Source organism: Chionomys nivalis, chromosome 11 (genome assembly GCF_950005125.1).
Source record: "Chionomys nivalis chromosome 11, mChiNiv1.1, whole genome shotgun sequence".
Classification (NCBI taxonomy): domain Eukaryota; kingdom Metazoa; phylum Chordata; class Mammalia; order Rodentia; family Cricetidae; genus Chionomys; species Chionomys nivalis.
The window spans coordinates 78708567-78730127 of record NC_080096.1 but is presented as its reverse complement, the minus strand read 5'-3'; the positions used below and the strand labels follow the sequence as shown (position 1 = coordinate 78730127).

Genomic DNA, 21561 nt, shown 5'->3' with positions numbered 1-21561 from the left:
CCAATGGTCTATTAGTCACAGCATAATTTTAAAACTATACATTTATTAAACTTATGCATATTTGAATCACATTTCAGTTCACCCTTGGCTCTAACTACCTTAATGAGAACAATTTTACTAAAAGAGAAGATGATGCTTATTAAATTCATGCAGTCACCCAGGCATGCCAATAAATTCTTGAAGAAAGGGTTTTTTAAATGTTAATTCCAAGTTTTCCAAAGCAATAAGTGCCATATTATAGATATTTAAACACATTTTGAATGAATGAAGTTACACCAATGTGTGATACAGGTAACTTATCCTCTCTGTGTGTACAAATTGTTCTCACTACCATTGTTACAATAATGGTCTAACTAGGACTAGGTTCCTTATCTCAGTTACCTCACAATGCTATGGAATTTTCTTCACATAGGGATTGAGGCTACAAGTTGAAATTGCTCCTGTAAGGATCCAAAGACATGGAATCTCTGCTTCTGAAACCCATGTCCCTCTGCTTTCTGGAAGCCCAGATGGTATTTACCAATGGAGTCCTACACCCCTGTGTAGGGTGGAATCTATTACTGTAACAAAGCTTATGACCTGCGGAAAGACCTTTAAGGATGATGGAAAATATTAGAAAAACAATGGGTCTGATATTCCTTTTGTAAATGTGAGAAATAGTTATTCCAATTTGGATGTATTTATACATCAAAACTCCAGAAAGATATCCAAATAACTAATAGAATTAGGAAGAAGGTGGTTGCCTTTATATGACCTGTACATGTAAATGAAGGCTTTTCTCCATCTTGCCTAGGGAATGCATGGGAAGGTATAATGGATAGATTAGCATATTTACTTGTGAACCAGTGCTTATAGAATATTTACATTGGTATAGGTTCTTGTAGATTGGCACATATATAAATTTATTTTTGTATTTCTGTCCAAGACAATTTGTATACTGATATAAATTCAAATTATATTTGTTATATTGTGCATGTTCCTATTTCTGTTTATAACATTTTTGCACATATGCAAAGTTATTTTGTATGCACGTGTGTTTCTACCTCTGCTTAAGATATTTTGTATATTGATGCATTTTTAGCATATAGTGTCATATTGCACTATACATTTCTATCTCTGATCAAGACACACACACATATTGTTCACATTTTGAGGGCTTTGTCCTCATTTGCTGCACATCTGTTTAAAGATTGTTTATTTTTATAATGTGAAGGTTTAGTCTTTAAGCTATATAGGTATTAACTATTACATGTCAATAGTCATCCACATTTGTCATACTTATAGTTAGGCTAACCAAGCTCTCTAGATGCACAGAGATGTACTCCACATAGATAGGTAATATTCAAACACTACAAAGAACTGTAGAATGTGGCATTTAAATAACTCAGAATTCTGTTGAAGTGAGACACGATTGCTACTGGTAGCACTGATTTATTCCCAAGAGAATGTTGGAAGCCAAAGACACTTCTCTTGTAGTTTGTTTTCTTCTTGGCAAAACTAGCCTTTGGGCAAAGAACCGCCCTTGCCTTGACTACTGACAATATGCATATTGTCCAAACTGGACAAGCAGGATATAAGCAAAAATGACTGCCGAACCTTGCCAAGACAGGGTAGGATGCTCTTGAATTTTCCTGCTTCTGAAAATGGTCTGTCAGATACTCTACACCTTAGCCAAAGTTGGTTGCCCCAGTGTTACAAATGAGACTTTGGGTGATTGTTCAGGTAGTCAGCTATCTCTGTCATTTCTTGCATCTTTGGTAAGCTGCTTGCTTGCACTTCTACTTACTCAGGTAATATTATTTTCCTTCTCTGGTTTTTGATGGGGTTAAAGACTAGATAATCGTATCTACTGTCCTCTAACAACTTATCTAAGACATTTTTAGTATAAGACTTAGACTCCTAGGATAGGATAACTGTTGAAATAATCTTTGTTATTTGCTAATTTCCTTAGACTGAACATTTAGCATGTGTTTCTTACCTGATGTTATTCATGCTGGTTGTACTTCTATTTTTGTGTATGTTTTTGTCTTTTGTTTCTGCTGGACAATATTTGATATTTGTTCTTATTGTATATTGTTTTGGATTAGGTTTAGAGCCCTCTTTTTTAGATAAAAGGCAGAGGTACTATGGGAATTCACTTAGCCATAGCCTTCTGGATACTGGTCTATTAGGGCGTGATCTGAGGACTGATAAATGCAGATGATATGCGTGCTCTCTCTTGACTTATGGTCTGAGTTTCTGAACACAGTTCCCAGCATTGACCTAACAGAGGACCACAGTGACTTTCTTATTGTGAATGTTCCCCTAATAAACAGTTGTTATTCTTTATTCTAGGCTCTTGTGGACTTCCTTAATTATATCTAAATTCACACAATCAAGTCAACAGTCTAGCATGGAGTGGAAAGGAGTTCATGGGTCTTTAAAGCCAACCTGATGAATTATTGTCAGGTGATGGCTTCTGGGGAAGAGTCAGTCTTTTTTAAGTGTATGGCTTTTGGTAGATCAACCACAATCCAATGGCCGTCTCCACTCCTAGGAGTATATAGGCAGCACAAATTGGACTCCATGGGTTACTACAAAAAACCAAATAGAGGACATGGAGCTTAGAAAGTAAGGTATGTAGTAGTGGATGTAGGAGAAGTCAGGGGTAACTATGATCAAATACACTATATGAAATTCTCTAAGAATTATTAAAAATATAATGAAGTAAGTAAATTGGACAGCAGGGTGGAAGATCTGCACAGACACAGATATAATTTCTTGTACTTTAAAATTCTTAGCTAATATAATGTTTAAGATATCACATAACTCTTACAAAAAATAGGATGAGGAGGCACACAGCTAGATGCAAAAAGTTGGCTCTAGTGTTTCTTCTGCATTTCAGACTTGCTACTTCCAGACTAAGGGTCCCTGAGCTAACCTATCTTTGGAATACTTTTTAAAAATACTTGTAAATTCTTTGCTGTCCATTTAAGAAGTAAATTTTTAAAAAAGTTTCTATCTAGCGTTATAATCTAAGAGACTGTGCTTCTCAAGGATGTGAGAACAATCCCTTTAAAATGTATTCATCAGCTGGGCGATGGTGACACACGCCTTTAATCCCATCACTCGGGAGGCAGAGGCAGGCGGATCTCTGTGACTTCGAGACCAGCCTGGTCTACAGAGCTAGTTCCAGGACTAGCCTGGTCCAGGCTAGTTCCAAAGCCACAGAGAAACCCTGTCTCGAAAAACCAAAAACCAAAAAAAAAAAAAAAAAAAAAAAAAAAATGTATTCATCAAGGAAGCAAGTGCCCCATTGTCCAGACTCTGTGGGAAGGTGAAAGTCTAACTTCCATGGGTGCCAATTAGCTAAAACAGATGGTCTAATCACAGAGAATATATTTGCAAAGGCAAGCACAACTCACTGCAATATGTTGGCCATGTCTAATTCAATCTTTCCTTTTCTTCCAACTCTTTCCCATTTGCTCTGTGTTTAAAACCCTTCTACCTTTGTTCCAACAGAATTTGACCAGACATTGCCACAGTCTTGAATAAATTCTTCTTTGTTTACTTAATATTGTCCAGGGCAATGTTTGTTTTGACAATTGAATAGTAGATCAGAAACAGGCCATTTGGTAAAAACTAAGAAAATCTGAATAAGAAATCAATATTAGTTTATTAATGGTAATAATTATATTATGTCAAATATCCAAGGGGAAACTGGGCACAGTATGTATCAGAATTCTTCTTCATACTATGAATTACCTATTAATCCAAGACTGTTTAAATGAGTATAAATATTTTAAAAATAACCCTATCAAAAGCTCTAGAAATTGTTATTCAGTATAATACACCAGACACAGAGAGATAAAACTGCATATTCTTACACAAATCTTAAAATCAAACCCTTGGAGGGAAAGAGAATGGTCCAAGAAGAGCTAAAGGAAAAGTAAGGAGTTGGTCAAGAGGGCATAAAATCTCAGTAATAACACATGGTGTTTGAAGTAAATTTTATATTTTTAACTGGTTTAAGAAGGATGTTTTGTGTGTCTGGTGTGAGGCGCGTGTGTGTTTGGGTGAGGACATGAGTGTGGAGGGCAGAAGATGACATTGGATGTTCTTGCATTGGTTTCTACCTTATTGTTTGGAGAAAGGGTCTCTCACTGGATCTGGAGCAGATCATTTCAGCTAGCTCAGCGGGCTAGCAATTTCCTATGATCCTCTTGTCTCTGGCTTTCCAGTTCTAGACTTAGGGACTCTTTTTGCCTATATTTTCTCATGGGTGTTGGGGATTCAAGCTGTTTACCAACTGAGACATTTTTCCAGCACCACAAAGGCTCTTGTAAGCCTTCTCAATACAAAAATGACAATAAACATGTGGAGCGATGAATGTGTTAATTGGCTTGATTTTATAGTTCTTCATATGCATATATACCTATATTAAGACATTATAATGTGCTCAGTAAATATAAACAAATAATATGTATCTATTAAAAATAAAGTTATTAAATATGTAGAACAGGCACATCTCCTTTCTAGGTATGGAAAAGGCATATACTATGGTATAGAGACCACCTAAGCTTCAGAAGGAACCAACTAAGCAAGGTTGTGATATTATTTATTATGAACTATAACCAAGCCATCAGACCTCACTGAGTCTGAATTTCTTCATTTGTGAGCTGACATTAGTAAATGTACTTGTATCACTTCCTCACTGGTAGGAGAAATTATTTTTCTATGTGTAAAAGCATCTTATACATTACATGGACTGTGCCCCTTAATGTTCAACTGTATCCAATAATATGCTATCTCTTAGTATTAAAGTCCCTCACTGGGGAAAATGCAGTCTTATTTTTACTTTACTCAATGGATATGAAGTAATGATGGGGGACAAAATGTTAAGGGATGTAGACTTGGAAAACACATGAAAAGAATGTCTCTTTTTTTTTTCTGCTACAGCTTTAGACTCTATCTTGTTCAACTCGAATCCCTAAAACATGGAGCATAATAAGCAAGCAATGAATATTTAAGCGTTGAATTACAAAGCTGAAAGAGAATTTAATGAAATTTTGCTTAATTTTCAGGTTATATCCCTACTCCTTTGCAAATAGAAATACATAAAGGCCTCTGGGCTTACAGCTCCCAATGGCTGTGTCTGCAAAACATTGCTAATATAGTTAGGGAATTATAGCTAGGGAATTAGTAGAGAGTTATAAGTGTCATTTGAAGGACTGTTCTCCGAGCTATGAAGAGGCAGGGAGGACCAATTCTTTTTCTTTCTTTCCTTCCCCCCACTCTAAAAAACAGCTGAATGCAGCTCAAGAAGCTCCACTGTCACACAACCCTCCAGACAGATGGAATAGAGCCTGGCTGGCTGAACCACAAGTAAGATCTGAATGCACAAGCCCGGGACAATTTCAAAGCCCACAACTTTGGTTCTTGTCTTGTGCCTTCTAATTCACTGCCCACGTTGACTCCATTGAGAATCTCATGTGACATAAAAATTAGTGCTCATTTTAGACACTTAAAAGTCACCTTTGAGGTACTCCACAAGATTATCGCTACTATAAGACCTGTTTTGGGTACCAGCTGCTCAAGATGGTTCCTACTTGGTTAGCTGAAATGGTACACATTTTTACAACGTTCTGGCCAGAACTCCAAATAGGAACCTCAGAAAAACACTACCAAATACTCAGAGAATATTTGCAGTTTACCAGACAGTAATCTTGGAACTTAATCATCATTTTACTTTCACAGGATCCCATAGAAAGAATATCACCCCCATGACAGCTGGAAGTAATTCTAGAAGATGATGTCCCATCTCCCAACAAAGTTTGTTCTCAGTGATAGGGACATCATTTAGGGGTTGGTTACAATTGGTATAGGGTTGGGGAAAATTTTTTATTTTTTTAAAGAAATAAAAACTGAAATGCAGTCTTCAAAGGGGAAATCCAAAAAAAAAAGATTATCATTAATAGCAATTATTTATATATAAAACCCCAGCCATTGTTGTTGGGGTTTTCTGTAGTAATTTACATCCAATGCACTGTGATCCTATCTTTCACTGGAACTCAGTGCATCTCTCTGAAATGGAAATATTTCCCTAAAAATTAATTTTCCAAATATGCATGTGTAGGCTTATTAATGTTAACTTAGAATAGACTTTTTATCTCTTTTGAAAAAATACAAAGAAAGTAATACCAATAAATTCACATCTCACATAATCTCAGATCTGACAGAATGCACAGCACAGTACAACATTTCCGAATAAGATGGACTGCAAAGACCCTTGAATTCCTGCTAGGAAAAAGTTGCTAACATTTGCACATCTTTACAGAGCCTTTTAACCTATGTTTTCTGATCATTTTGCCATTGTCCTTCTATATGGTAGATACTATTATGTCATTTGATTTGCTGGTAAGCAAATTAAGACTCAGAAATGTTTTTAGACCACATTCAGCCTTATATGAGTAATAGCACCCTTTCACCAGGACTTATATGACTTTTAATTGACTGTCTATCTTCGGTCTAGGTGTGCAATAGCATCTTCCTTCAATCATCATCATCATCGTCGTCCCCATCCTTCTCTTTCTTAGTGGAGATTGATCAAAGGCTTTGTTCATGTTAAACACTAGCTGTGCTGTTAAGCTATGTCCACAGCCCTGTCCCTGCTTCCTTCTTGATGTTTTTTTCTATGCAATCCCTGTTCTGTTACATCCCTGGAACATTCTTCTACATACTTAAAAGTTATTGACTCTTCTGGTTTTGCTCAACACCCTTTCCAGGAAGTCTTCGTTGCTGCTCTCCATGACCAAGATAGTGTTTGATGGGGTTACAGAATAATTTCTTAGCTTCCAGTCATTCTTTCATCATGACCCATAGCACAATGCAGAGTAAGCTTGAGCAGTGATTGTTTCATGTATGTGAGAATAAAACCTTTAATTATCAACCTTTAATTATCATTTTTTATCTAGTCACTCCAAGTAATTAATGTGACCCAATATGTTACAAGTATTCAAGAGAAATTTAACAAATGGGAATAAATGGAAAAGCCAGCTGGAACCTCAGGGCCCAAATACATTCCTTTGCATCATCCCATTTCATCTCACAATCAATAAAACAATAGCAAATGACTTCTGAGGCATGAGCTCTTCTAAGAGTAAGGTAGCAATGTTACCTTAGTATAAAGCAAAACTTATAAAAATTTCAGTGCAGTGTAGCGGACACCATTGACTAAGGATACATAATGCTTGACCAGCGGGTGGGCTGTCTTATACCTTTGAAGGGTTTATTTATAAAAGAGCTGGCTAAGCACATTAGTGCATTAGCAGTGTAAACAAGATCATAGGGGGAATGGCAGAAGATACTTAGGAGAACAAACTGCCTGGAGTCACTTTGGAAGCACCCATTATGAACAAACAATCACTGTGCTAATTACAATTGCTCCACTAATTACAATTACTGTGCTAATTACAATCTATCCTTATCTGTTCTGTAGGTTCCCTATGGACTTTTACTTCTGAGTGCTTAGACCAGCCTGAGTTACTGCCTTCATTCGACTGTAATGAAATTGCACTTGTTCAAAAATTGTCTCTGCTTCAGATGTCTCAATGATTCGGAGAGGCTTCCCCCTCCTAGAAAAATTATGTAGTCAGGGATTTTGAAGCCAGAACGTCTAAAGCAAAGCTAGGAGAGGGGAAGGGAACTGTGTGTTGATGTAAAAGAGACCTTTTTGGTTTTGCTGTTTTAGTACCTGTTACAGACAGAGGTGCAGTTTTAGATTGGTTGCAGAACATTTGAGGTGAACTAAGTGCAGCTTTGTTTCCTCAGGAAATAACCATGGTCAGTATAGTGGAAGGCACGTGCATTAAAAAGAAAATTTAAAATTAAATTAAATTAGATCTGTTTCTTCTCTCACTATATAAGGAGAAGATTAGAGAGATTTATTTTTAAATGGATTAAATTTCCATGTCTCCTCTTCTTCCTCTAGCATACATATATACACACAAGCACACACACACACACACACACACACACACACACACGGTATCTTTACTAGCTTTTAATCTTATATTTTCTCCAATTAAACTAATAGTGTTTGCGGTATGAAATTCTGGCTCCATTGCTTATGCGTTGTGTGATTTTTGATAGTATGCCATGTACTATCCCTTCTGGTTTATCTCAGAGAGAGAGAGCGAGAGCGAGAGCGAGAGCGAGAGCGAGAGAGAGAGAGAGAGAAGCAAAGAAAGAAACTCAGTAGTTCTTTAGTGCTTTTTGTTTGTTTGTTTGTTTTGTTTTTACCTCAGGAATGAATCTTTTTATTACTGTAGTAAGAATTTGTGAGAGTCAAGGTCCCTTCCATATCTAAGAAATACTTACAATAGAAGTGGCTGCTGCTTGGTGCTGTGATAACTAAATGGTAGTGGCACCTGTCACACAGCCCAAGCACTTCAGGGGCTGGCAATTCGCACTTAAGGAGGAACTGTAGGCAAATGCCATCTCCAATGTAAGATTCTGAATGAAAACAGTGCTATTTACAGGTGCTGGATGCTCCCTTGCCTGCAACAGGGTTAAGAGAAGTACATAATAATTCTTTTGTCAGACCAGACTCCCAAACACCAGAGTGACTAGGATCTTTGCCATTCTGGGAGAAAGGTAACATAATCAACATAGCAACACTTTCCTACCCTTCTCTGAGGCTTTGAAATTGATTGTTTCTAAGGCACAAACTACTGCATTTTGACATACATTTATTTTCTTTTGTGAAGTCAAACTGATGGCCACTTCATAATAGGTATTAAAAAAAATCAAACAATATGTTATGTCATATAATACAAGACATAGAAAAGCCACACACATACTACAGGAGGAACAAAAGAAAAGAGGGTTAAAAAAAGAAAGATTCAGAAATAAAATAAGTAATTAACCATCTCTCAATAAAGAGTGCATGAAAAAAATAAAACTGTTCAGAACAGCTTTGGAGGCCACTTCATCTAACCAATTCAGCCTCCTCGTACACGGAGCATGTCAGCACTGCTAACGAGGAAGGACCAGCTTTTCTCAAATTCTTGCAGAGAGCCCTTCTGTCTCACACAGTGTGGGTGGGAGGGTGGGTGCAGAATTCTGAAATTCCACCTCTTCCCCAAAACCCTCTTTTTTTTGCTATAAGAGATGTAATATAATAAGCAGACCAGATTGGAAAACGCCTTTCTAGTAAATCTCTTATGAACCCACGTTCTTCACAGGTCATTACTGAAAGTCTGTGACTAAATGTCTGTCACAAGCAGGACTGCCTTATTTTTCTTTTTTATGAGACTTTTGCAAAAATCTACCATTGTAATTTCCTCAGGCCTGTTCTTCAGCAACCTGTCCGCTGCCACCTCTAAGACTCCAGGCTCAATAAGAGTTCCTGAGTGATGTTTATCTAAATCTCCACGAGCTATGGCCCAATGTGACCTTTCTTTCTTATTGCAATGAAATAGGGTGGATAGAAGAGGTTTGCAGTAAAAACAACAAACAAATAAAAAAAAACCATCAAATGCCATCAGCTTTATGAGTTTATCTCACTCCCACAGGTCTGCTGGTCCCCACACTGAAAAAGAGCTAAGGGAAGGAAGAAGCCCGAGGCAATAGATACTGTCTCTGCCTGGGTCATTAAAACCAATACTGCACCAAAATGGATTAGAAAGAAAGCCAGACCACTGGCTACATTTAGGGGGGCAATTCTGATGTGAGATCACCAGTTCTTCCCATTTTCACAGCACTTGACTTTTTTTCCCCAAAAGCTTTTCTGTCCATTCCTGTTCATTTTAACCGGAATCTTAATCTCTCTCGGAAGCGAGCAGGCTCTTAAAGCGCGGCTCTCAGTGCCTTTGCCTTTCTTTGTCTCTTCTTCTCCTTGGTTTTATTAAACCCTTCTAGCCTTCAAACTATCTCTACTCTCTCACTGTTTTTCTTTTTTGTCTACTTCCTCATTTCCTCAACCCTTTATGAAGTTGTCACCTTTCTTTAGTTGCCTCTAGGCTTGCTTTTATTTTCTCCATCTTTGTCTTTCCAAATTCCATGGCTGTGCTTTGGGAGTCTGACCTTTTTTCTCCACACATTTCACTGCCTCTGATTTTTTTGCTCCACAATGAAGGCTTCCACTATGCTACTACTCACGAGTTGTACACAACCTTGTCCTGGCAGGGATTCTAAACATCTCTGTATACATATATACATACATACATACATACATACATACATACATACATACATACATACATATCCCTTAGAGACAGACTGCAGCCTGCACATGGCAACTTGTAAGATGGAGCCTCCTGCTGGTGGCCTTTGTTTAGGATATCCCTTCAGTAGTGAACCTGGCCTTGTCTCATGCACCTGGCTTCTGACTGTGCATTGAGAGCAGTGCTGGAACACATAGCTGCGTCCGCCACATAATAATGCACGATATGAGCAAAGAGCCATATTTTCTCTCTCTCTTTTTCAGGACTTGAAATAAAAAAGAGATCTGTGGTCTGAGAGTTAGGAATCTAAATTTCAGTTCAGAGAAGTCTCAAGTCATAGTGAACACTAGCATACAGACATCTCCGTCTGTCTGGGTAGCAAAGGTTAGGCCTCAACAAGTCTGGTTGTATGCAGTCATCTGCTTCAGAATTATCTTTAAAGCATTTTGCAAAGCAATCCAAGTTGTTCTTTTAGAGATTTTTCAAGGAAGTAAATGGGAAACCTTCTGTCAGCAGGTGCCAGGTGTGGTCACACAGCGAGGAGCAGGGACAAGAACAAAGCAGACCCTGTTGTTACGTGGACATGCTGTAGCCAGTACAGATATGGATATCTCAGGCTAGGCTCTTGTCAAGAAAGGAAGCATATGGCAGGATGGCTGGTGGAAGTGCCTGCTGGCTACTCTCTCTCTAGGCTGGACCAGAAAGTACTTGGAAAAAGAAGGGGAGCAAGGATAAGGAAGTGAGAAATGACAGCTGCCTCTGATGGTAGGAAATTTGATGGCTTCTGGATCTGGGCAGACACAGTAGCCCCTGACTCTTCTCTCTTCAGGATTTAAGAGCTTTGTGCCTGTTTAGGTCTTCTATTTGAATTAAGTTAATCCCTATGAAATAGATTAGAAACTGGCATATTTGATAATTTCTCATGGGTGACACTTTCAAGTAGTCACCACGAGAAATCAACCAGCATCCAACATATGAGGAACTTATCATTGTAACTGGTACCTGATAAAATGCCCGTATTAAAGATGAAGCAGAATAATTATGCTTGTCACAGGGCTGAGACATGTAGGTCAAGGCACCTGGTCCATTCCCTGACTCACTCTTCCCATGCATCCATATGTCTGGCACTATAGTTGACCCTTCCTTAGACAGGAAAATGCCCTTGTAGCTATCTCTGAAGATGCTCCCTGTTCTTTAGCGTCCCTTCAAACTCCAGTTCCCATACCTTGTCTTCAGTGATGTTCTTTATTCTTCCTCCTAATTCCTCTTACAAGGCTTCGTGTGACTACTCGGGAAAACTCAAGCCTTTCTTTGAACACTGCTTTAAGAATTACATTTTACTTTTATTCTTCAATTGCACTTGTCATCCTGTATGTTTATAATTTCCTTCCTCAAAGGGAAGGGGTAATTTATTTGTTTTTTTTCCCCTTTTGGATTACAAGCAGCATTATTCTATTCATCATGATACTCAAGACATTTTTGTAAACTGTTAAAATTATGGAAACTTAGTTTTGTACAATCTCAGCTTTAAGTAATAGCTCATCTAGACAGTTCTTCAATTTCTTTCACAGACTCTCCAGTGAAGTTGCCTTAAGCTTTGAACACCTGAGCAGTGAAAAGAACTGAATTGAAGGCTAAGACTGTGCCAGCTTACACGGAGGCTGCCAATCACTTCTTTCGCTCTTGAATTCTCTTTCAGCTCTTCCCTTCCCTTGCAACTCTGCATTGGCCCTCACAATTTTCTTCTCAAATCCTTTTTTCTCTGATATAATTTATATCGTCTTTAGCTGCAGCCCCCAACACACTCATCGCATGGCTTCCACAACAGACACCTGATTGACACCCTTGTTTCACACCCTTCCACATAACCTACTTTCCACACATCCTCCAGTGAGGCTGAAAATGCAATTTATTCATTGCATACTCCTCTCCTTGCATGATTTAAGAGTTTCCCATGCTAGTTAGAAAACAGATGTGGTCTGACACAGCCTCAGGCTAGGCCTGGCATTCATCTCCTGTCATTATTCCTGCGTAGTCGTCCTCCGAAACACTCTCATTTCCTGAAACAACAACTTCGTTTCTTTCTTAGAATAATTATCTTCCATTGAAACCATTTCCGGTACTAACTTCTACTTATCCAGGTATTAGCTAAGTGATCTTCATATCAGCAGTTGATTCTAACCCATGTTACTGCTATCTAACCCAAGAGGGGCTCATTTATAACTCCGTCCAAACCACAGTGGATTCCATTGTTAATTGATTAAACACATAAGGCGCCTGTGTCAGCTGTATTTAAGCACTAAAGTATCTGATGTCATGGTGTTTCATTTTGAATCATACCCTTAACAAGCATGTTACCTGTGATGGTTTGAATAGGAATGCACCCCATATGTCCATGGATTTAAATGCTTGGTCACCAGGGAGTGACACTCTTAAGGGCTGTGGTCTAGTTGTAGTAGCTGTGTCCTTGTTGGAGGAAATGTGTCACTAAGGATAGGCTTTGAGTTTCAAATTCTCATGCCAGGGCCAGTCTCTCTCTCTCTCTCTCTCTCTCTCTCTCTCTCTCTCTCTCTCTCTCTCTCGCCAGCTGATCCAGATGTAGAACTCTTGGCTTTTTTTTTTTTAGCACTATGCTTGCCTGAGCAGCACCATGATTCCTGCCCTGATGAGAATGGAATAAACCTCTAACCCTAAAGGACTTCCCCAGTTAAATGTTTTCCTTCATAAGAGCTGCAGTGGCCATAGTGCCTCTTCACAGCAATAGAACAGTGACTAAAACAGTGCCTGAGAAGAGGGAGGTGCCCAGAGACCATACAACAATCCCAAAGATACATGCTTCCAAAGAATTCACATTTCCATTACCATTCTCTAAAATGGGAGATGGGGAGGTATTATTGAATTAAAAGACAAGAGTCAGACTTATACCTGATTCTGAACCCTGCTTCTCAGTGACTCCAGTCACTCATTTTTTTTGGCACTAACTTTTGAATAGAAAAGGGGAAAATGAGGTTAATCAAAACGATTCTAATTCACCAAAGTGGTGGTGTCTGTGATCTATCCTTTTTATTTAAAGGTGTTTTAAACTTTTGCTTCCCACTTGTGGAAAGGAACCAATAGTGTTTCACACATTAATAGATGATAGAGTGCTGCGATCCTTGAAGCATGTGCTGAGTTAATGTTGATGGCAAGTATCATTAATATTAAAATAATAGTGGTGAAATAATCAGAAAGTGATAGTGAGAAGTAATGGTGTTTATAATATCAAAACCAGAAAGGATGAGTTTAACATAGGCTAATTCTTAATGAAAGATTACCATACTGGCATTCCCACTACCATGGCTGTTTCTATTAAAGAGATCGTGGAAGGGGTGATGATATATTGCTGCTGATTCCTATGCTATCTATAATGATAAGGGGGACTCTGCTTGCAATAACAGCTTTCTCCCTTTCATGAGTCTTATAATTCATCTAAAGTTATGTGGCCTTTTGCTATTTTGAGAAAATTTACTTTTCCACATGGACTGAGTCTTCTCACTCTGCCCTCACAGACGTTCTTCAGAAAGTCTAAAGAAGCTCCATCCCAGTTCATCCTTCCTGAACGACCTTGATTCCTCAACTCTTCAAGGAAGTCCTTCACGTTAGCAAATACCGAGTCTTTGTATAACCCAATCAAACAAAGCTAGTGTTCTTTTCTTTCTCATTGACTGAATATTTCTTTTAATTACCCAAGTACTGCTGAATATCTGGCACAGAAATGTAGTTATCTTGTTACTAGGGTAGGAAAAGATTTCTAAGTAGCTCTGTTGAGATTTGAGGAACATGTGTGTCCATGTGCTAATAGACAAATAGAGAAGGAGAAGGTGGCTAGTGATGGAGAAAGGTGTTTTAGGAGCATTGGGGAAAATGTTAAAGCAGAATGTTTCTAGGTGATAAGATTTTTTTTAAATATTTTTTTAATTCACTAAATGTCTTTATTTTTGAAATTTCAGAATATCATCTATAGGATACTTAGCTTCTAATAGACTGGAAGATTAAATTTTTTTAAAAAATCCATTAGGTGTACCAAGAGGATGATTTAAGATTGAAATTAACATATATGCATAGACATAGAAAAATAGAAGGACAGGATAAATTTTAGGTCAGTGGAAAGGTACCTGGCAGAAATACTTTGATGACGTCTAACTTTCCTTGGAGGGTATTAGCAACATACTAGGCTCCCTTGCATCCTGCCCGTCCTTCCATCCTCCCCTCCCCCAGCACAGACTGCCCTGGGGACTCTAACTGTGCAAGCAGGCATCTCTTCCTTACCTGAAGGTCATTTGGAAGACTTGGCCTTGATTTACATGTTGGGTCCTGTTGTTGTAACCATGTAGCATCTCTCCAAAGAGGGTGTCATTGAATTTGGAGTCAGGTTTGAGGCACTTGGGTCCCTCGCAGACATCTGAGAGCATTAGACAGGACTTCCCATCCGGAGCCAGCTTGTATTCTTCCACACAACTGCATAATAAAACAGTCAAGAGTTAATTCTACGTGCTAGCTGCCTCCACTGAAGGTGACCTAAAACCAGGGCCTCCTTTGCCCCAAAACAGGTCATAGTTTAAGCACAGAGACAGCTATTTTGACTGAAATCTATCTAGGGCACAGGTGTCTGGAGAGAAGCACATTAATCCTGAAAATGGATAAATTCAAGAAAAGCCATTTGTGACATTTTAAAGGAGTCGAGGGGGACACTGGCATGCACATCCGCACATAAAGGAGATTTAAAAGCAGTTTTCCATGAACACACAGATTTAAAAAGTTTGACAGACCAATTCAGAGGGAATTATCAACTAGTTTCTCAAATAAGAATCTATTCCCAATGTATCTGTCAACTGAGGTTGAATACTGTAGGAAAAATTAAAGTTTATATTGCCCTTGTAACAAAGGTGACCCAACAGGATCATGGACAGTACACATAGTTTGTTAGTAGTCTCCCCCGATCTCTCAGTGTCTGACAGCCAGATGAGCCCTTGGCATGTCTTTGAAGCAGGGATGGGCTCCTTCGTGGACCAAAGAGACATCTGAACAGAGAGTGGAAATAAGATTTCCAATTTAAAGATGTATGCAGTGGAAAAGCGTTTTCTTCCATGATGAGGCACTGAGGTGGAGGAGAGAAAAGGGAGGGAAACAAAAGTCTCCATACCTGAAAATTCACACAGAAACTATCAATAATTGAGCATCTGTGCTTTCTTGATTCTTTTGAAATTATATACATAGAGTACCTGTGCATAAATTAGCCATCAGGCAAGAGAATAAGCTGCATAATTGGAAAGACTCAGACAAATGTATTGTTTACTGCTTGGGGCCTGTGAGCATGAGAAAGTCACTGAGTTCTTTGGTTCCCAGGTAGACTTCAATGATGCTATCAAGTTCATTACTCCCATATCATCATGGAGTGTATCTATGTAGTAAGCCTGTCCTACTCACTAGACAATTCATAGATCCATTTTAATGCAGAGTAAAATTAATATCAACCCCCATGTTGAGCATATTAGCAAAAGAAGGATTTAAAGATGAAGTATATTTTAGGCTGGGGCAAAGTTGGCTTTCAAGTTCAGGTCTGTTTAGTAGCCAAGCATCTTCTGTAGGCATCTTTTGTATTCCCCAAATCTTATATTTGCTAGTTACACTTGAGGTTGGTTATAATGTTACATTTGAAGAACCATGCAGTGATTAAAGACTCTAAGATGACTCAGGAACTCATAGGACAATTTAGTCTCTGTGGAGTTGTTTGGATGGAAAATGCAGCCATGGTGCTGGAACTTGCATCTGATGGATGCTGGACAATGTAGCTATGTTTCTATAAGGTAGTTGAAGGCATTGCCAACCTGACTCAAGACCACACTGGTGAAAAGTCAGGATATTCTCATGCATAAAACAAGCTGTCACTCTTTTGTGACTTCCTTCTGGTTGTTCAGTGTGCTGTGTTGAAACTTGGTTACCTCTCCAGAGGTCACAATTTCCTCTCCAAAGTGCAGCAGAAAGCTGCCAGAAGGAGGCCTTGTCCAGAATTCTTGAAGTCAGTTCCCCACCCGCCATCTTTCCCGTATCTGTTAGGTACAAGTAAAGCCCACTCAGAACAGTTTGAACACAGCTGATCTGCAAGGATACCACAGTGCCGAGCATATAGCAAATGTTTTGTAATGTCACAGGTCGCATCCAGTATCCCAGTAGGGCCCCAGTCAATATGAAGAAATGGTTTACTTAGTATAAACTGGGTAAGATACTTCTCTATCTCTTTCTTTACCCATTCATATACACAAATGCCGTGCAACTATGATTAAATATATACTTGCAGTAAATGTATAAACAGAATCAAAATGTGTAAAGTAAAACGTGGAACTTTATTTTCCTACCCCATACTTTCTTTACAACTGTTGTCACTATTATCTGTTATACATCCTCTTAAAATGTTCCCAACTCATTTAAATATGCATTTCTATATGAATATCACATACAATATGCATAGATATGTAAACAAAAACGTAGTTAATTATATACATAAAAGTTCACAACACATTTTCCTAAAATGCATTTGTACCTAATGTTGCTTGAGATTTTTTTTCAAGCCAGTGACTTATGGATCTGTCTATAATGGTTATTTGGCACTGCACAGTACAAACATTCCATAATGCTTTTAACTAATTTTTGTTGATAGGTACTTTGGCCATTTGTAGCTATTTGTTATTTCAACTACAGCCAGAATGAAGATCTTTGTAGATAAATCACTGTACATATGTGTGTATTCTGTAAGGCAGATCCTTAGAAGAGGGATTGCTGGGTCAATGGTTTATGAATTTTAAATTTTTGATAGATCTATTAAATGGCCATCTGTAGAAGCTCTACCAGTTTACAATCCCATCATTGATGAATGAGGGACTTGATTTTTCTCTATCACCCATGTTCATTGTCGGCACTCTGTGATGGGAAAAATAACTCATTCCTCTTTGGATTTTCATTCCTCTGATGTTGCATCCTTTCCTATTTCTCTTTCTGTGGATGGTACCTATTTTATGCTTTGACCATTTTCCTGGTATGGTACCTGCCCCTTCCTCATTGGTCTGTATTTGTAGTGTGTATTTTCTGGATGGAACCTCTTAATTGTCCATATGCTTTCAAACTTTCTTCTATTCTAGGCTTGTGTTTTAATCTTGATGTCACAGAACCCCTGTTAAATGAGATATTTTTGTAATGTTTTGGAAACGATAGGATAAAACATTGTCTTTTTGTATATTAATCAGGTATTTTTAACATTTTCCCATCTTTCACTACATCATATACATGGAATTTATTTTGTGTGCAGTGAAGTAATTATTTGCTTTCTTTTTATATTTTGAGAATTACAAGCATATATATCATGTGTTAGTTTTTAATCTACCCCTACAAAATTAGTTATTTGAAATCAACAACTTTAAAAATGGCTAGACACTCACCAGAAGGTTCAATCAATTCACTAAGTGACTTGAAATGTCATTTTTTATTATATACTAAGTAGGAATATACAGAAGGCATGCACAGTTGAATTTATTTTCTATTTAATGTGTCTGTATTACTAAAATAGGTAGTCATGAGCCATTCAACAAGGGTGCTTTGCAGGAGCATCCTTTGCAGGAGCAGCTCTTAACCACTGCTTCATCTCTCCAATCCCTGGTAGGACAGTTTTGTCCTGGGGATTGCTTACACTGTTGTCAGAGAAAGCATCTTGCACCCTCTGTTCTCTTCCTGGGCATGCACTATCGTGTATATGTAAGCTTTCCTTGTAATTGAGTAGAGGAGCCATGCCATTGTATTCTGTACAGTGGTATCTGCATGGAGCAGATAAGAGTCATTGCCAGACATAACCATTCAAAGTATCCTCTGATTTTGGATCCCTATCCTTTGCTATCGATGGTTTAGAGACCATAGGACACTGATAAGTACTGTACAATAGATGTGAGTGGCCGGATAAGAGATTCCGTGTTTATGCATGTTTCTGCTTTGGTGGAGGGTTTATTTGTTCCAGCAAGAAGGTTTATTTCTTCCTGACTATTTCAGCATCACCATGATTTAGAACCTTCAAATTTAGAAACAGCTTTCATGTCTATTCATCAAGTATTTTTTTTAAAAAAACTTTCACTGAACATTCAAATTATTTTTATCATAAGGTTTCTTTCTGTTATGGAAATATTCACAGACTTTATAGTAGACACTCTACTTACAAGATTATAATCATATAGCTTGCATATTTTGGATCCAGGACAACAAATTTCAATTCTGCTTCTGCTTCTCAGAAGCTGTTTACCTGTGACACACACACACAAACTTCCTACCCTCTTTGTACCACATTTGCTTATATATAATGAAGTCCTCAACTTATAGAGCCACAGTACAGATGAAATGTATATGTCAAAAAATAATGTTTCTATTATTTTAATATTCTCCATTTCAGGAATGTTCCAGTTAGGTTTTCTATAACCATGACAGAACATTATCATCAAAATAACTTGGAGAAGAAAGGGTTTATTTAAGCTTACAACTTTGGTCATACTCGACCACCAAGGGAAGTCAGGGAATAAACTCAAGGGAAGAATTTAGAGGCAAGAACTAAAGCAAATGCCATGGAAGGAATGATGCTGCTTAGTGGTTTGCTCCCAATGCCTTGCTCAGCAAGTTTTCTCACACTCTACGGATGGTATCACTACAGTGGAATAGGCTCTTCTACATTAAGCAAAAAACAAGAAAATGCTTCCCAGACTTGGTCCCAGGTCAACCGGATGGAGGCGATCTCTTAGCAAAAGCCCCTTCTTACCAAATGATTCCAGCTTTTGTCAAACTGACAGCACCACCAGCTAGGAAGAGGAATATGATCACTTTTCACCTACACTTTCTCATCAGTCATTGTAGTTCCAGAAAAGCTATTACTAATTTTGGGGGCTTGACTTTGGTCCAATCAAACTGATTAGTTCTAATATGTCTACCAGCTTTGCCTAGGTGTATGGCCACATGCTTGATCAAGAGTCAGGGTTATAGCAAAAGCTGGGAAATTGTTCTTTTTGTTTAAATTAGACGTATTTAAATCTCTCATTTCTGCCTGTTTGAATTTTCTACATATTCATGACTTGGAATTTTTGTTTTCTAATGATGTAATACATTTTATCAAGACTTCCATTAAATCTTTTACCTTTTGTGTGACTACAGTTTTGTGCTTTGTTCCTATTTGTTCATTTCTAATGTATTTATTTGTGATACCTGGCCCTTTGAACAAGCTTTCTACAGTCTATTGCTATGTCTGTTCCTCGTTCTATTTCATTTGCTTATTCTTTTGTGTCTATTCTTTTCTGCTGCTTTATTTTGCAGTTTTTTTTTCCTTCTGATTCTTGAGTCAGATGCTTTGTTTGTTTATTTTCAGTCTTTCTGACTCCTTAGCAAATTCCACAGAGTTTCTGACTGCAGCTTTGTCTCCAAGCCAAGTCTGACATGCAACCCTCTTTATTCTAAGGAGGGTCATTTCAGTTTGGCTGACTTTTCATGTCCAGGTGGTACTTAGAAGATAGGTTTTTTATTCTTTCCCCTCTTCTGTACCTCTGACACACACACACACACACACACACACACACACACACAGAGAGAGAGAGAGACAGAGAGAGAGAGAGAGACAGAGAGAGAGAGAGAGACAGAGAGAGCAACCTCAGCCTCAGGTGTTGGTCTGTACCTTCCGTCATGCTTGAGAGAAGGTCTCTTATTGTTGGCCATTGTATATACCAGGCTAACTAACCCTTGAGCTTCTGAGATTCTCTTATTGCTTTACTGTAAGTACAGTAGGAATACAGACAGGCAATACTGTGCTAGGATATATGTAGGTTTGGACATCTAAATTAAGACCCTCCACTGAGACATTACCACATCCCCAAAGACATGATGCTTTTGTTTTGTTATTTTTCTTAAATTTCCAAATTGATCTGTTTCCTTTCCATTGTTGATTCATAATAGTATAAGATCCCAGTCTGAGAAGGTAGCATGCATAATCTACTTTGGAAAGTTCATTGAAATTTCACAGTGCTTTACTTAAGGGAGACACAGGTATCAAGTTCTGATTTTGGAGCTAATTGCTCCCGAGTTCACATGGAGGCTGTGTTATGGCCATCTATATGACCTGATCATGTCTATTAACTTTTCTGGGTTCAGTGTCATAGTCTATTAAATGAGGATAATTGCAGCCCTCAAGGGGCTGATGTGAGAATAGAGATACCTTAGAGACAGTATAATATGGCACTTTTCACATAACAACAAACAGTGTATCACCCATTGTACTTGTCATGAGTATTGTCATTCACCTGTACTAGGCCAGTTATGCTTTCTAGGGAGTGTATATCCTAGCTTCTAGCTCCTCTCTAGATCCAGGTTTTCTAAAGCTGCAATTGACTCTTCGTTCCTTTCCTCTCGTTTGTCAAAATATAAAATTAGGAACTTTTTTATACACTGTTCATTAGGAATGGATGATATGTACAATTTATATTGTTATATATGTAACTAATATATATAATATATAAGCAACATAAGTGCATTGCACATATGCAATCTACATATGGAAAGCTCAGTCCTGTGACCACAAGAGCACATTATATAGATTACCTGACTTGCTACTTACAGCCTATGATAGATGTATTGAACCAGTGGTCAACCAGTCAGTGACTCTATTAGGGGGTTGTGAAACCACTGCGAGGTAGGGACTAGTGGGAAAGAAAATTATGCCACTTGGGTGAGATATTGAGATCCTAGCCTTTCTTTCTTTTTTTGCTTCCCTACTATCATCAAGTAAGCGACCTGTGTCTCTGTTGCATTCACTTGCCTATCATATTCTGTGCCGTGGGTGACATACCCAATGGAGTAAAGCTAAGTATTTACAGATTGAAACCTCAAAGTTCCTGAGTTCAAATAAGCCACACTGTAGTCAAATAAGATAAGTCCTTAGGAGATAGCTACAAAGGGAGTATTAGCTTCCAGCAGCTGGAAAGTATAGGAGGAAGATTACTCTAAAGTCTCCAAAGTGTAACCATCCCTCCTAGCACCTAGATTTGAGGAATTCTGACAGCTGGGGCTGTGGGGGTAATAAGCTTGCATTGTTCTTAGTCACTGGGTTTGTGGGGACTCACTACAAACCCAATAGTGGGAGCTTCACTCTCATAGAGGAGTACTGCCCTGCTCCCACTGCCAAAGGAAAAAACAAGGATTAGAGAGCAGAAGGGGTTATTCAACACATGTGAGGAGTTGGACACAGGGTGTCGGACCTGAAGCTCTGTCTGATTATATGTGGATATGAGTCTATGTGCACAATTTT

At 38.3% G+C, this 21561-nt stretch overlaps 1 protein-coding gene across 5 annotated transcripts in view; it reads right to left on the bottom strand.

Moving 5' to 3' along the window:
• Astn2 (astrotactin 2) overlaps positions 1-21561 on the bottom strand; it is a 987955-nt gene that overhangs the window by 332908 nt on the left and 633486 nt on the right. For all 5 annotated transcript variants that reach the window (XM_057784267.1, XM_057784266.1, XM_057784268.1 and 2 more), the window contains one exon: positions 14514-14702. In XM_057784267.1, the coding sequence (XP_057640250.1) occupies positions 14514-14702 (189 nt within the window). The remainder of the gene's footprint in view (positions 1-14513; positions 14703-21561) is intronic.